The following is a 15372-nucleotide window of genomic DNA, read 5'->3' as shown; positions in this document are numbered from 1 at the left end:
CCTCCCAGAGCCCGGGGCATCCCCACCCCACCCGCACCCCACCCCCTGACTTGACCAGGAGAACGCAGCCGCTCCCCCCACCCCAAGAGTGTGTGTACACACACACACACACACACACACACACACAGGACGCCGGGATCACGATTAGCCCCGCTCCAGGGGCAAGTGGTCGGAGTTCCACTCACCTGCTCCGGGGTCTCCCGAGGCTGTAGTAGGGAGAGTGAGGTGACCCCAAGGGACCAAGATCTGGTCCCAATGACAGTGTCTTTCATCGTTTTCCTTTGCCTCCGTTTGTCACCGAGAGTGGGTGACTGAAGCGCTCCTTTGACACGCTGAGGACGGATCTGGACGACCTTCGGGTTTCTGACGGTCTCTTGAAGAGCCCACGAGCCTGTGCGCACCAGGGCACTCTGAGCCTGCAAGTGAGGAGCCACTGTGTGGCTTGGCTCCCGCCCACCTCAGAGCCTTACGCCTGCCCCTTGGGAGGGCTCAGGTTTGGCCTCAGAATTTGGCCTTGGTCAAAAGCTCGGGTAGCTCCTAAGACCTCCTGTCAGTCCCTATGCTTCCCTTCTCTGGTAGGCATCGGAGATCTCAGGGGTCTCCTCTCTGGAATTCCTGGATGAATGCTTGAGATAACCCAAATGCATGCTCCACGCTCGCGCGTTTGCTGCACAAGAGCTGAGGGAGGCCTGAGAGGATTCCAAAGTGAGCCCAACTTCAGGACAGCGGGGGAGGGGGGGCGGGGGAAAAAACAGAACCTGGCCTGGGTGAGCCCAGGCAAAGGCACAAACTACGGAGCTCTGGCGGCAGTGAAGGGGTTAGGCGCCACCGCACTCCCGCCTGACTCACCCTCCTAGCTCTAACCACTGCGGACTATTTTTGCCAGAGAGGGGCCTCAAGGCTTCCCAACCACCCCCACCACCCCCTGGCCCCTGCCAGACCGCAGCCCCAAGCACAGCATGACTGGCCCTACGCACCCAAGGCACATCGATCCACTGCCGACCCCCCAAGGAAACAGAAGCACAGGGCTGGTACCCACAGCCACAACCACCTCTTCATTGGTGGTGGCTAGCAGCAAGGCTGGGCAGCCAGCCCCTGGTCTACATTCTTGCAAGTCTTGCCTTGTGTTGAAGAGGCATCCTGGCTAGGTATCTAGTCCAAAGGAAGTTAGGTATCTGGGGTTACTGTTGAGTGCTTCGGTGATGAGGGTGCTGGAGCCCTAAGCTAGACCACAGGGAGGGGGTGCTCTTTCTGAGTCCCCCACCTCTGGAGTAGGGAAAAGGCAGCCCAAGAGCTCCTTCCCATTTAGGGAAAGAAGGCCAAACCATGTATAACTTCTGAGATGGACCAGCACTGTCTCAGTAACTTCTACTCCAGAACCCAGGATCCTTATCAGTGCCCATCCTCTCTCCTGCCTGTCAGCCTGGGACTCACCCAGGCCCCTGGAAGGGTATTTAGCAGACCCTTCATCAGTATCTCATGGACATTCACGTTTCTCCCTGTGGCTGCAGTTCCATTCACACATTGGATTTTGTCTTGTTCCTATTTGTCCCTAATGCTATCTTTACCTCCTAGTTCTATCATTCAGTCAGTCAAGAAGGAACTAGGGCAAGCTGGGGCAGGTAGGTGTGTGTGTGTGTGTGTGTGTGTGTGTGTGTGTGTGTGTGTGTGCCATGCTTTTACTCCTAGCACTTGGGAGGCAGAGGCAGGTGGATCTCCTTGAATTCAAGGCCAGCCTGGTCTACTATGTAGTGAGTTCTGGGACAGCCAGGCTATGTAAAGAGACCCTATCTCTAAAACTGGTGATGATGATAATGACGACGGTAGCAGCAACGACAATAATAATAATAATAATGACGACGACGACGACGATGATGATGATGATGAAGGGGCTAAGGAAGATTAGAGCCCAGAGGTTCAAATTCTTACTGACCTGGGGGCTCCCCAAGTTGAACTGTCCCAAACCTAAGAACTCATACCGCTGTTCTCTCGCCTCTCTGAAGTCTTGCTCTTTGATAAGAGGCCACAGGCAGGCAGTGGGTGGCCTGAGCTGGCCGAGGGTGCCCTCCTGCCGACCGTCTGGCCTGATCACTGACCCACAGGCAGCTAAAGGGCGGTGGGACAGGCGGGGCCTGGAGAGGCCTGCGGGTGCACACCCATTGCCTAATACCCCAAGCACGCAGCTAGCTCCAAGAAAGGGGAGGGGCAGGAACCAGAGAGACCTTGACAAGGGTTGGGACCAAGATGAGAGGGGGAAGAAAAGGGGGCTGCCATCACTGCAGGGAGGAAATGAGAGCAACCTGGCCCATCTTCCTTTTGATGAGAAAAGTGGAAGGCCCCTCCGACCCTCGCAGGGATGGGGGGGGCGTGTAGCAAAACACTGTGGGAAGAACAACGAGGCCCTGAAGGGCGGGGAGTGTCAAATAAAAGAGTGGGGAACCTCTGGAGATGGGGAAATCAAGCAACTGAGGCGGTGGCTAAAGCCGGGCTACACTCGGGAATCTCCTCCCCCTCCCCTCCCCTGATGTTTGCCTTGGCTGGGGTCTTGGGTGACTCATCTGTTGCTAAGCCGCTGATAGGGGTGGCCAGCCCAGGGAACCCAAATTATAGGCCCTGGAGGGATGGATGCGCCTGCGGCGGTGAGCTCAGCTGTGCGCCTCCCTCCACCTCACCGGTCTTCCACTGCAGCACCGAAGGCCACCACCCAGAGGCGCCAGAGATGTTGCAGACGAACTACTGGACTCCAGAGAAGCCCCCCTCCCCCCCCCCCATTCAGGAGTAGCCCCAAGGAGTCTTCTGAATCACCCAAGACAGAATGTTACCCCCTTGTCTACTATAGGTTGATGGATGGGTTACACCCTCCCAGCCCGAGGGGGTAGCGCCTGCTGCCTGCCTGGGCTTCAAAGGCTTGCCCAAGAACTCAGAGCTCTGCTCCAATGTTCTCTCTCTCTAGATCCCAACGTCTAAGCAAAGCTTTCACCCTCCCCCACCGCCTCCCTCCTAGATCTATTCCAAAGCCTGTGTTTTGCTACAGAGCTTCTACTTCAATTCTTTAGTTAACTGTAGCCAAAAGTGACAGCGAGCCGCCCGCCCCCTGTCCCATATACCTAGAATAAGGAAGTTGAGAGAGGGAGATCAAGAATTCCAGGAGAGCAGATCTACAGATCAGCAGCAAAGAGCCCTTGTGGCTTTTGCAGAAGACTTAGGTTCAATTCCCCAGCGCCCACAAGGTGGCTCACAGCCACTCATAACCTTGGTTCCTTGGGAATCAATAGGTATGAGTGTGGTGCGCATATATGTGAGCAGGCAAAACATTTGAACTACAAAGAAAAACAAATCTAATAAATAATTTTAAAAAATAATTTGAGGCCAGAGCTAGGAGTGACAGGCAGTTCATGGGCCTTGCTTTTAGTTTGAATACAAGAAAGGTAAAGACAAGTGGAGCTGAGGGAATTCCAGGCTACGAGGCTAGCCTAGTATACATGGTAAATTCCAGGCCAGCCTGGGCTATATAGTATGACCGCCTCAAAACAAAACAAAACAACAACAACAACAAAACCCCAAGATATCTAAAGGAGGAACATTCCAAAAGACAGAAATGTACATAGACCTTGGCAAAGGAACATGCTTGGTATGTTAAAAAGGGTCAGAAAGATCAATAAAGGAGTAATTCACAAGGGAAAATTTGGTTGGTTGTGAAACTGAAGACCTAAGAAGGAACAGGGTCAGACCTGGAGAGGCCTGGTAGTCACTGTCAAGATTTTGGGTTTGGAGTGAGATAAGGAATTATTGGAAAGATGTGATCAGGGAAATTAATTTTTATTTATTGACTTTTAAAATTGCTTGTGCTCGGTTCTGTGTTTGGAGGCCAGAGGTGCTGGAGTTACAGACAGCTGTGAGTTACCTGAAGTGGGAGCAGGGAATTGAATCAGGTCCTCTGTAAGGCCGGTATAGTCTCTTAACTCCTGGGCCAGCCTCGTTTTCAGAAAGGATGGTTTGAACTGCAGTTGGAGAGAAGGCTGTAGGGTGGAAGGGAAAAGCTGGAGATGTGTACTTTACAGACTGTGAGTCAGGGTTTGCTGATGGCCTCACATGAGGTGTGAACAGATAAGCCAAGGTTGATACACAATTTAAAATTAAGATTCATATGTGTGTGTGTGTGTGTGTGTGTGTGTGCATGTACACATACGTGTGTGAGCACATGCAAAGGCCAGAGGTTGGGGGGGGGTGTCTTCCTCTATTTCTCTCTGCCCTATATATTTTTTTCATCTTATTTTCATTTTTATTTTATTTATTATTAGTGTGAGGGGTTGTTGAGTGTGCATCATGGTGACAGCCATTCTCTCCTCTCTGTTCCCACTTCAGCAGCGGTGCTCATAGATAATAGGGTTTCCCTGTCTTTTAGACTGCATTCCACCACCATAGATCAAGAAAGGTACATGTGTGAAAGTTCTCAGGCAGGGTGTTACTGCTGTGAACAGACACCATTACCAAGGCAAACTCTTTTTTTTTTTTTTTTTTGGTTTTTCGAGACAGAGTTTGTATAGCCCTGGCTGTCCTGGAACTCACTTTGTAGACCAGGATGGCCTCGAACTCAGAAATCCACCTGCCTCTGCCTCCTGAGTGCTGGGATTAAAGGCGTGCACCACCACACCGGGCTCCAAGGCAAACTCTTATAAGGACAACATTTTTTTTAAGATTTATGCCGGGCGTGGTGGCGCACGCCTTTAGTCCCAGCACTCGGGAGGCAGAGGCAGGCGGATTTCTGAGTTCGAGGCCAGCCTGGTCTACAAAGTGAGTGCCAGGACAGCCAGGGCTACACAGAGAAACCCTGTCTCGAAAAACCAAAAAAAAAAAAAAAAAGGATTTATTTATTTATTTTATGTATATGAGTACACTGTCCCTGAATTCAGGCGCATCAGAAGAGGGCATCAGATCCCATTACAGATGGTTGTGAGCCACCATGTGGTTGCTGGGATTTGAACTCAGGACCTCTGGAAGAGCAGTCAGTGCTCTTAACCACGGAGCCATCTCCTCTAGCCCAAAGGACATTTAATTGGGCCTGGCTTACAGGTTCAGAGGTTCAGTCCATTATCATCAAGACAGGAACATGTTAGGCATGGTTCAGGAGGAGCTGAGAGTTCTACATCTTGTTCCGAAGGCAAATAGAAGAAGGCTTGCTTCTAGGGAGCTAGGATGAGGATCTTAAAGCTCACCGCCACAATGGCACACTTCCTCCAACAAGGCCACACCTACTCCAACAAGGCCACACCCCCTAATAGCAGTACTCCTTGGGCCAAGCATATTCAAATCATCATAGTGACCCAGGCCTCAGTGGTGAGGAATTTCTCAGGGACAAAGTCAGGTGGCCCATCTATTGTGCTCATTCCCTTGAGCCTTATGTGCAGGGTACTATGTGGAGAAACTCCTGGCTTACAGACCTGTGTAGGAAGCTAGACCATTCCATATTATACCTCAGGAATTCATCTTTGGAGGAAGCAGGTAAACTAGGCTAAGAGAGAGCCTGGGAAAGACATTTCCATTAACAATAAAATAAAATAAAATGAAAAACCTCAGCAGCTAGAGGCATGGCTCATCAGTTAAGAGCATCGGCTGCTCTTCCAGAGGACCTGGGTTCAATTCCCAGCACCCACATGGCAGCTCACAGCTATCTATAACTCCAGTTCCAAAGGATCCAGCGCTCTCACATGGATATGAATGTAGGCAAAACACCAATGCACATAAAATGAAAATAAATTTTATCATTTTTAAGACTCCACCAAGCTTCATTTGGGTTGATGTACATCTTGTTCTAAACACATTCACACCTATTGGGATGACTCGGGGAGTTATGGGACCTGTTACCAAATCTAACAACTCGAGTTCCATCCATGGAACTTTTGTACTAAAAGGAGAGAATCAGCTCTTGCAAGTTGTTCTCTAATTATGCATGCTATAGCAGTCTCGCTCATTTGCTTATTCTCTCTCTCTCTCTCTCTCTCTCTCTCTCTCTCTCTCTCTCTCTCTCTCTCTCTCTCTCCACACACAGACACTCAGGCACACACACAAAAAAGTGATTACATGTTTAAATTAAGGGCTGGAGAGATAATTCAGCTGTTGAGAGAGCACTGACTGCTCTTTCAGAGGTACTGAGTTCAATTCCCAGCAACCACATGGTGGCTCACAACCATCTGTAGTGGGATCCGATGCCCTCTTCTGGGTGTCTACAGTACACATATACATAAAATAAACACATAAATCTTTAAACGTTTTAAATTAAACACAAGTGCCCCAGGAACAGTAACTAAATCTATCAGTCATTTCTTCCTCAGAGTATAGCTTAACGGGAAAGGCTGATCAATTCTGAGACTCAAGCTCTTTTAGAGTCAGACTCAGGGAGTTTAGTCAGAAATCATACTTTTTTTTTTTTTTAATTTATTATATGTAAGTACACTGTAGCTGTCTTCAGACACTCCAGAAGAGGGCGCCAGATCTCATTGCGGATGGTTGTGAGCCACCATATGGTTGCTGGGATCTGAACTCTGGACCTTCGGAAGAGTAGTCGGGTGCTCTTACCCACTGAGCCATCTCGCCAGCCCCAGAAATCATACTTAAAAGCAGATGAGATGGAAACAAGAGGTGCCAAAAAGGTGGCAGGCCAGACCTAAAAGTCACTTTCTTTCTGTGTCAACTCTGAAAAGGGACCCCAGCCTGCTCTGCTGCATATCAGGCAGCCACTGAGTCACTGATGATGTAGAAAGAGTGTGCATAGGCTTTGAGTTCAAAGGGGCTGTTAGGTCTGAGGGAGGGAACATGCCCCTAATCTCCGCTGGAGGGGTGGAGGCAGAGAGGTCAGAAGTTCAAGGCTAGCTAAGACCATATCTTTAATTTGAAGCCAGCCTGAGCTACATAAGACCTTATAGCAACAAATATGCAAACAAGAAGCAAAACCAACCAGGCTAGAAAGATGGCTCAACCCTTAGAGCGCCTGCAGAGGAGAGGGGGTTTAATTCCCAGCACACACACAGTGGCTCAGGGAATCTGAAGCCCTCTTCTGGCCAGTGCATGAACTGCATGCATATGATACATGTGCATACATGCACACAAAATACTCAAAACACATTAAAAAAAAAATAAGTCTAGCGGTGGTGGCACACGCTAGCACTCAGGAGGCAGAAGCAGGCGGATGTCTGAGTTTGAGGCCAGTCTGGTCTACAATCCAAGTTCCAGGACAGCCAGGGCTACTCTGTCTCAGAAAACCAAATAATCAAACCAATAAGACCCCTATACCCCCCCAAAAAACAAAAAAGCAAAAAAGTAACAACTGGGTTTGGGTTTAGGTTTGAGATAAGATTTTACTCTGTATCCCAGGCTGGCTATACTAGAACTGGTTACATAGACCAAGCTAGCCTCAGACTCACAGATGTGACTCACTTGCTTCTTAACTCCCATGTGCTGGATTAACGACAGGTGCCACCAAGTCTGGTGTCCCCAAGGCTTTTTAATCCTCCTGCCTCAGCCTTCCAAGTTCTGGGACTGGCAAGCATGTACCCCCACACAGAGTTGGCCTGGGGATTGTTTATTCTATTTTTCATTAATTATTACTTTGTCGTTGTTTGAGATGGGATCTTTCTACATATCTCAGGGTTGTCTCGTGTTTGGAGCAATCTTCTTATATTTTATTGTGTGTGTGCCTGCATGTGTGTACATGCATGTGCGCTCATGTGTATGTGTGTGTATATGTGTGTGTGTGTGCATCTGTATGTGCGTCTGTGCATGTGTGTGTGTGTGTGTGTGTGTGTATTGTATGTGAGCAAGTGTGCAAGCTCATGGAGATCAAAAGACAAGTGTTTAGAATCAGGTCTCTGCTTTCATCACATGGGCCTCAGGGATGAGACGCAGTTCACCTGACTTGCCAGCAAACACTTTTGTTTGTTTGTTTGTTTGCTTGCTTGCTTTTTGTTTGTTTGTTTGTTTGTTTGTTTGTTTGAGACAGGGTTTCTCTGTATCGCCTGGCTGTCCTGGAACTCACTCTGTAGACCAGGCTGGCCTCGAACTCAGAAATCTGCCACCTGCCTCTGCTTCCCAAGTGCTGGGATTAAAGGCGTGTGCCACAACGCCCAGCTCAGCAAACACTTTCTTTCACCTGCTGGGTCTTCTTTGTTTTGGGGAGGCCTTTCATTTTTTTGTTTGCTGTTGTTGTTTTGTCCACACATTAAAAAAAATTAAAGGTTCACTCTGTAGCTTTTTGTTTATGCCCATATGCGTATTCACATTTGTGTGGGAACGTCCTTGGAGAAAGCAGGAGCAGAAGTTACAGACAGTTATAAGCTGCCTGACCTGGGTGCTGGGAAACACCTCAGGTCCTCTGGAAGAGCAGTAAGTCCTCTTAACCAATGAACCATCTATCTGTCCAGCCTACATTTAATTTTTTTTCTTTTATTTATTTATTTATTTATTTATTTATTTATTTATTTATTTTTCGAGACAGGGTTTCTCTGTGTAGCCCTGGCTGTCCTGGAACTCACTTTGTAGACCAGGCTGGCCTGGAACTCAGAAATCCACCTGCCTCTGCCTCCCAAGTGCTGGGGTTAAAGGCGTGCGCCACCACGCCCGGCTTAATTTTTTTTTTCTCATTTACTTTGTCTCCATGTGCATGTGTGTGCATGGGACACTGGATGCCTGTGGAGGTCAGAGGTCGGTCTTCTCTCCTTCCATCCAGGCTCTGGGACTCAGATCCTCAGGCTTGGCAGCAAGTGCTCTTATCTACTTCCTTGTCCCCTTCCTCAGGGATTCTCTATGTAGCCCTGGCTGCCCTGCAACTCTCAATGTAGACCAGGCTAGCCTCAAACTCACAGAGATCCATCTGCCTCTGCCTTCCAGGTGCTGGGGTTAAAGGCTTGCACCACCACAGGCCTTGCTTTGGGTTTTGAGAGTGTCTACAGAATGCTGGGAGGTGAAGAATAGCCTTGAACTTCTGATCTTCCTGCCTCCCGGGTGCTGGGGTTACAGTCATGCACCACAATTCCTGGCTTTTGCAGTGCTGGTGATCCAAACTAGGGCTTTATGCAAGCTAGGCAAACACTGTATCCCAGTTCCCGGGAATGTGGCTTTAACATGGATTCATTTATTAGCAGGGACCTGGGACCTGAAGACACTGCCTTACCAAGCATTTCCTCTGTGAAATGGAAGAGAGGAGAAATATTAAGATCCTGGGGAGGGGGCGCTTCCCTGTGTGACAGTGGTGCATGATAACCAGGCTGGCAGTGCCCTCTGCATCCCACATTGGGAACAGCAACCTGATACTCCAAGGCTGCCAGGGCCCTGAAGATCATTGGAATCAGGAGGAAAGTAGAATCCACAATGGAATAGTTGAGGCTCTTGGGTAAGAGTGGGAGAAAACGGGGGGGGGGGGTTGGGGTGGGGACACTGCAGAAACCTGGGAGAAAAAAATCCAACTAAAATCAGAAAACACATGGAAGCACAAATTTGCTAATCTTTAAAAAAAAACTGTTTTAGAAGATTTCTTTTATATATGTATGTATGTATGTATGTATGTATGTATGTATGTATGTATATGTGCACCCGTGTGTGCTTGGTGTCAGTGGGGTTCAGACAGCACCTGACTCCCTGGAACTGGAGTTACAGGTGGCTATAAGCCACCACTTGGGTGCTGAGAACAGAATCCGGGGCCTCTGGCAGAGCAGTCAGTGCTCTTAGCCACTGAGCCATCTCTCTATCCCCCCAATTATGTTCATCTTGAGTTGGGCAGGTACGGTGGCGGAATAGGCCTGTAATCCCAGCAGTCACTGGACCATCATGGGTTCTACATATTAAACCTTTATGTTGGGTAGAGTCACACAGCAAGATCCAGTCACAAAATCAGCAACAACAAAACCAAAAGGAGCCAGCTTCTTCCCCGCAAGCATTCTTTCCCTCAGGTCTTCAGCTCCAACTGACAGCTACTCGGCTGGTTGTCCTATCCTTTCTGAGCCTAGTTGCCAGAGAAACAAGTGTGGTTCATCTTCATGACTAGCACATCTAATGATAAGCACAGGTTGACTCAAGGTGCCATAGGGTGACACTAGGTACCCAGAGCGACAGAATGACACCTACGAGTGCACGTCGCTAATCTCTCTCATACACACACACACACACACACTCACGCACCCACCTGCAAACACAATTGCAGCCTTCTGGACGCCTCCTGTCCCAGCCCCACCTCCTTCCTGATACACTGCATTAAGTGGTGACTGTAACAAAATGACTTCATGCTCTCCCTGTCCTGAGCCAAATTACACAATTATTTGGAAAGGGCTCAAAATGTCCTTCGTTAGAAGTTTCTGGATACACCAATACACAGGAGCGTGCACCCTCAGAACACATGTACACTTTGACTTAATCTCAGGGGTGACTCCCCCTAGCCCACATTAGGCAAACTGCTGGGTGCTTCTGAGTTTCTCACTGCCACCAGCTCGGTTTGCTCAGCCTACCCCTACACCCCACGCCCGGGAATCCCTGACCACAGCTCCACCCATGCTCTGTCTCCTTCTTTTCCTTCTCTGTCCAGCCGTCGGGGTTCCTGGGTGAGGAAGCGTCTCCACGGAGTCGCTGGCTAGAACCACAACTTTCATCCTGCCATTCAGAATAGGGAAGAGAAGAGACCACAGCGTGGGGGGGGGGGCGGGGGAAGAGGAGACGGACGGACTTTGAGAGGACAGCCCCACCGGCGCGTGGGGGGGAGGCAATCCAGGCTGCAAACAGGTTGTCCCCAGTGCATTGTCTCCGCGCCCCCTGGCGGATGCTGGTCCCCGACGGGCTCCGGACGCGCAGAAGAGTGAGGCCGGCGCGCGTGGGAGGCCATCCCAAGGGGAGGGGTCGGCGGCCAGTGCAGACCTGGAGGCGGGGGCCACCAGGCAGGGGGCGGGGGTGAGCCCCGACGGTTGGCCTGTCAGCTCTTTGCTCAGACCGGCAAGAGCCACAGCTTCGCTCGCCACTCATTGTCTGTGGCCCTGACCAGTGCGCCCTGGTGCTTTTAGTGCCGCCCGGGCCCGGAGGGGCAGCCTCTTCTCACTGCAGTCAGCGCCGCAACTATAAGAGGAGGTGCCTCCCGCAGTGGCTGCTTCAGCCCAGCAGCCAGGACAGCGAACCATGCTGCCTGCGGCCCGCCTCCAGACTTACTAGAGCCAGCCTGGGAACTCGCACCATTGCCCTCACCGCTGTGTCCACCGTCGCGGGCAGCAACCAAAGTCGTCAGAACCGCAGCACAGAACCAGCAAGGCCAGGCAGGCATGGGGCTCTGGGCGCTGCTGCCCAGCTGGGTTTCTGCTACGTTGCTACTGGCACTGACCGCTCTGCCCGCAGCCCTGGCTGCCAACAGTAGTGGCCGATGGTGGTAAGTGAGCTAGTACGGGTCCGCCACTTGTCCTGGGGCACAGAGCCAGGTACCGGCCTTACCCAGCTCCCACGCTGTGGGGATCACCAACCTACAGACCCCCTCGTGCATTGTGACTTCACATCCATGGTGCTCGCACCTAGAACTAGCTCTGCTGAAGTGGGGCACATCATTGGCATGCAGAAGCCCAGATACACCAGGCTCAGAGACAGACCATTCCCATTTAATACAACCAACCCCGTTTCTGCTGAGCAACAGGTCCCAACCTCGCTGTGGTGGGTGCTCAGGTGTCCCTTAGGTCTTGAACAAGAAAAAAAAAACAAAAAAAAAAAACAGATATTAGCTTTGAAATGAGGTGAGGGAGTGGAATTCCTAAGTATTTCAAGGTGGGCAAGGCTGCAGGTGGGGTTTCTCCTCAGGGGCTGACTTGAAGAAGAAAGGAAGACCTAAGGTAGCCATGCCTTTTCTGTCCACTCACTAGACTCTGGAGCTCAGGGCCAGACAAGGACAGGGTGGTACAGCCTGTATGGTTAGGATGCAGGCCCCCTCCCCTGGACTGAACCCTTATGCGTCCTGCCAGGGGCATCGTGAACATAGCCTCCTCCACGAACCTGCTGACGGATTCCAAGAGTCTGCAGCTGGTGCTGGAGCCCAGTCTGCAGCTGCTGAGCCGCAAGCAGCGGCGACTGATCCGACAGAACCCGGGGATCCTGCACAGCGTGAGTGGAGGGCTGCAGAGCGCCGTGCGAGAGTGCAAGTGGCAATTTCGAAACCGCCGCTGGAACTGCCCCACTGCTCCAGGGCCCCACCTCTTCGGCAAGATCGTCAACCGAGGTGGGTGCCCAGGAAAGCGACGCTTCCGGGATTAAGGGAAAAGCAGGGTCAGCTCCAGGGCATGGGCGGGCGAAGGCAGGGAAGACATCCCAGGGTTATATGTGATCAAACTGTGAATCGACTGGTGCTGGCAGTTACTGTAGGTCAGCACCAGGTTCTTTCTAGCCTTGCGTTGTGAGCATGATCTTTAACGCTGCCGAGCCACTGGCCCACAGAAAGGGAATTCCGGATCGTGGGCGCTGGGCGACAGCTGTTTTTCCCTAGCCTTCCTCAAAGATGCCTGGGAAGCTGATCTCTGAGGGCTAGCTAGGGTTGTGCTTTGCACCCAGCAAAGTTTGCACTGCCATTACTAGTTTGGTCTGGTAGAGCGATCTTGGCTATGCAGATTTGTTCTACTTGGGATCTCCCCTTGGAGCTGTTCTGCTAAGGCTCTGGAGTCTCAGTAAAGCGTAGAGAGGAGGGCATTCATGGTTCGCACACATGATTCCAAGGATGTTGGACTGTAGGGTACCAAGTCTTCCAAAGAGGGTGCTGACTTGGCCCCACGCGTTCTCTCAACTGATGCGGGGTCGCTTCACCCATAGGCTGCCGAGAAACAGCGTTCATCTTCGCAATCACCTCCGCCGGGGTCACACATTCCGTAGCGCGCTCCTGCTCCGAAGGCTCCATCGAGTCCTGCACCTGCGACTACCGGCGGCGCGGCCCTGGAGGCCCCGACTGGCACTGGGGGGGCTGCAGTGACAACATTGATTTTGGTCGCCTCTTTGGCCGAGAGTTCGTGGACTCTGGGGAGAAGGGGCGGGACCTACGCTTCCTCATGAACCTTCACAACAACGAGGCAGGGCGAACGGTACGTTGGTGTGTCCGGAACCAATGGCAGGGGAGATGTAAGACAAGTGCACAGGATCAGAGGCACAGGGAAGGGACTTCCCGAGAGAGTGGGACTCTGGGAGGGAAGACAGAGAAGAGGTGGTGGTTGAGGGAAAAGGGGTTCCTGAGCTGATGACAGAAAGAAGAGGTTAGCAGGCTATCAATACATGGGATGTATTGAGATGGCTCCATGGCACACTTTTGAAAGATAAAAGTGACTCGCTGGCGTGGAGCAGAGTCTGGCCGAATGTCCCTATCTCAGCGGGCCATTTTGCACTTCCTCTCTCCCGAGCTTAGTCACACCTGGACCTTGGCTGAAGTTTCCACAGCATCGACGTGACCCGGGTGGGGTGGGGGTGGGGAAGTATGGGTGGTGGTTCGTGGGATGTTGGCTTTGACCTTTTCTTCCCTCCTCCCCTCATCCTATTCTCCCCCAGACCGTGTTCTCTGAGATGCGCCAAGAGTGCAAATGCCACGGGATGTCCGGCTCCTGCACGGTGCGCACGTGTTGGATGCGGCTGCCCACGCTGCGCGCTGTGGGCGACGTGCTGCGCGACCGCTTCGACGGCGCCTCCCGCGTCCTTTATGGCAACCGAGGCAGCAACCGCGCCTCGCGGGCGGAGCTGCTGCGCCTGGAGCCCGAAGACCCCGCGCACAAGCCTCCCTCCCCTCACGACCTCGTCTACTTCGAGAAATCGCCCAACTTCTGCACGTACAGTGGCCGCCTGGGCACAGCTGGCACAGCTGGGCGAGCTTGCAACAGCTCGTCTCCCGCGCTGGACGGCTGCGAGCTGCTGTGCTGTGGCCGAGGCCACCGCACGCGCACGCAGCGCGTCACGGAGCGCTGCAACTGCACCTTCCACTGGTGCTGCCACGTCAGCTGCCGCAACTGCACGCACACGCGCGTTCTGCACGAGTGTCTATGAGGTGCCGCGCCTCCGGGGATTCTCTCTTCCAGTTCTCAGACACACTCGCTGGTCCTGATGTTTGCCCACCCTAGCGCGTCCAGCCACAGTCCCGGGGTTCATAGCGATCCATCTCTCCCACCTCCTACCTGGGGACTCCTGAAACCACTTGCCTGAGTCGGCTCGAACCCTTTTGCCATCCTGAGGGCTCTGACCCAGCCTACCTCCCTCCCTCTTTAAGGGAGACCCCTTTTGCACTGCCCCCCAATTTGGCCAGAGGGTGAGAGAAAGATTCTTCTTCTGGGGTGGGGGTGGGGAGGTCAACTCGTGAAGGTGTTGCGGTTCCTGATGTATTTTGCGCTGTGACCTCTTTGGGTATTATCGCCTTTCCTTGTCTCTCGGGTCCCTATAGGTCCCTTGAGTTCTCTAACCAGCACCTCTGGGCTTCAAGGCCTTTCCCCTTCCACCTGTAGCTGAAGAGTTTCCGAGTTGAAAGGGCACGGAAAGCTACTTGGGAAAGGAGGTTGCTGGACCCAGCAGCAAAACCCTACATTCTCCTTGTCTCTGCCTCGGAGCCATTGAACAGCTGTGAACCATGCCTCTCTCAGCCTCCTCCCACCCCTTCCTGTCCTGCCTCCTCATCACTGTGTAAATAATTTGCACCGAAATGTGGCCGCAGAGCCACGCGTTCGGTTATGTAAATAAAACTATTTATTGTGCTGGGTTCCAGCCTGGGTTGCAGAGACCACCCTCACCCCACCTCACTCCTCCTCTGTTCTGCTCTCGCCAGTCCTTTTGTGATCAGACCTTTTTTCTTTTTTACCCAGCTTCTCAAAGGCGCCTTTGCCCACCGGATCAGTATTTCCTTCCACTGTAGCTATTAGTGGCTCCTCGCCCCCACCAATGTGGTATCTTCCTCTGAGGAATAAAATATCTATTTTTATCAACGACTCTGGTCCTTGAATCCAGAACACAGCATGGTTTTCAACATCCTCTTCCCTTCCAATGGACTTACTTCTCTTCTCATAGCCAAACAGAAGAGATAGAGTTGTTGAAGATCTCTTTTCCAGGGCCTGAGAGAGGACCCTGAGATCCTGACCCTTGGATGACCCTAAATGAGACCAACTAGGGATCCAGGTCTCCCTAGAGCAAAGTCTGCTCAGGAGCTCCTGCAGGGCTCTTCCTCCTGTTCTGGCAGCAGCTGGTTAAGTGATGAGGACAAGTGTGTCACCTGATGGGGACACCACACCAATAGTCCAGCTCTCCTAGTGCAAGAGCTGGGGAGATAGCAGCAATGAAAGGATGGCTGTGACCACATCCTGAGAGAGGAAAAAAAACAAAAAGCCCAAGCAGAAAGGGTGTCATTGC

At 51.8% G+C, this 15372-nt stretch overlaps 1 protein-coding gene across 1 annotated transcript; it reads left to right on the top strand.

The window, feature by feature from the left end:
* The first annotated feature begins 11291 nt into the window (after positions 1–11291).
* Positions 11292–14025, top strand: Wnt1 (Wnt family member 1). The gene is made up of 4 exons (XM_021184156.2): positions 11292–11395; positions 11976–12229; positions 12814–13079; positions 13537–14025. Exons 1-4 carry the CDS (start codon positions 11292–11294, stop codon positions 14023–14025), a joined length of 1113 nt encoding a protein of 370 aa, XP_021039815.1.
* Positions 14026–15372: the final 1347 nt, after the last annotated feature.

The sequence above is a fragment of the Mus caroli genome, unplaced genomic scaffold (genome assembly GCF_978045245.1).
Source record: "Mus caroli unplaced genomic scaffold, Mus_caroli_1 scaffold_16, whole genome shotgun sequence".
NCBI lineage: Eukaryota > Metazoa > Chordata > Mammalia > Rodentia > Muridae > Mus > Mus caroli.
The sequence above is the reverse complement of the archived record's forward strand: the minus strand, read 5'-3'. Positions and strand labels throughout refer to the sequence as shown.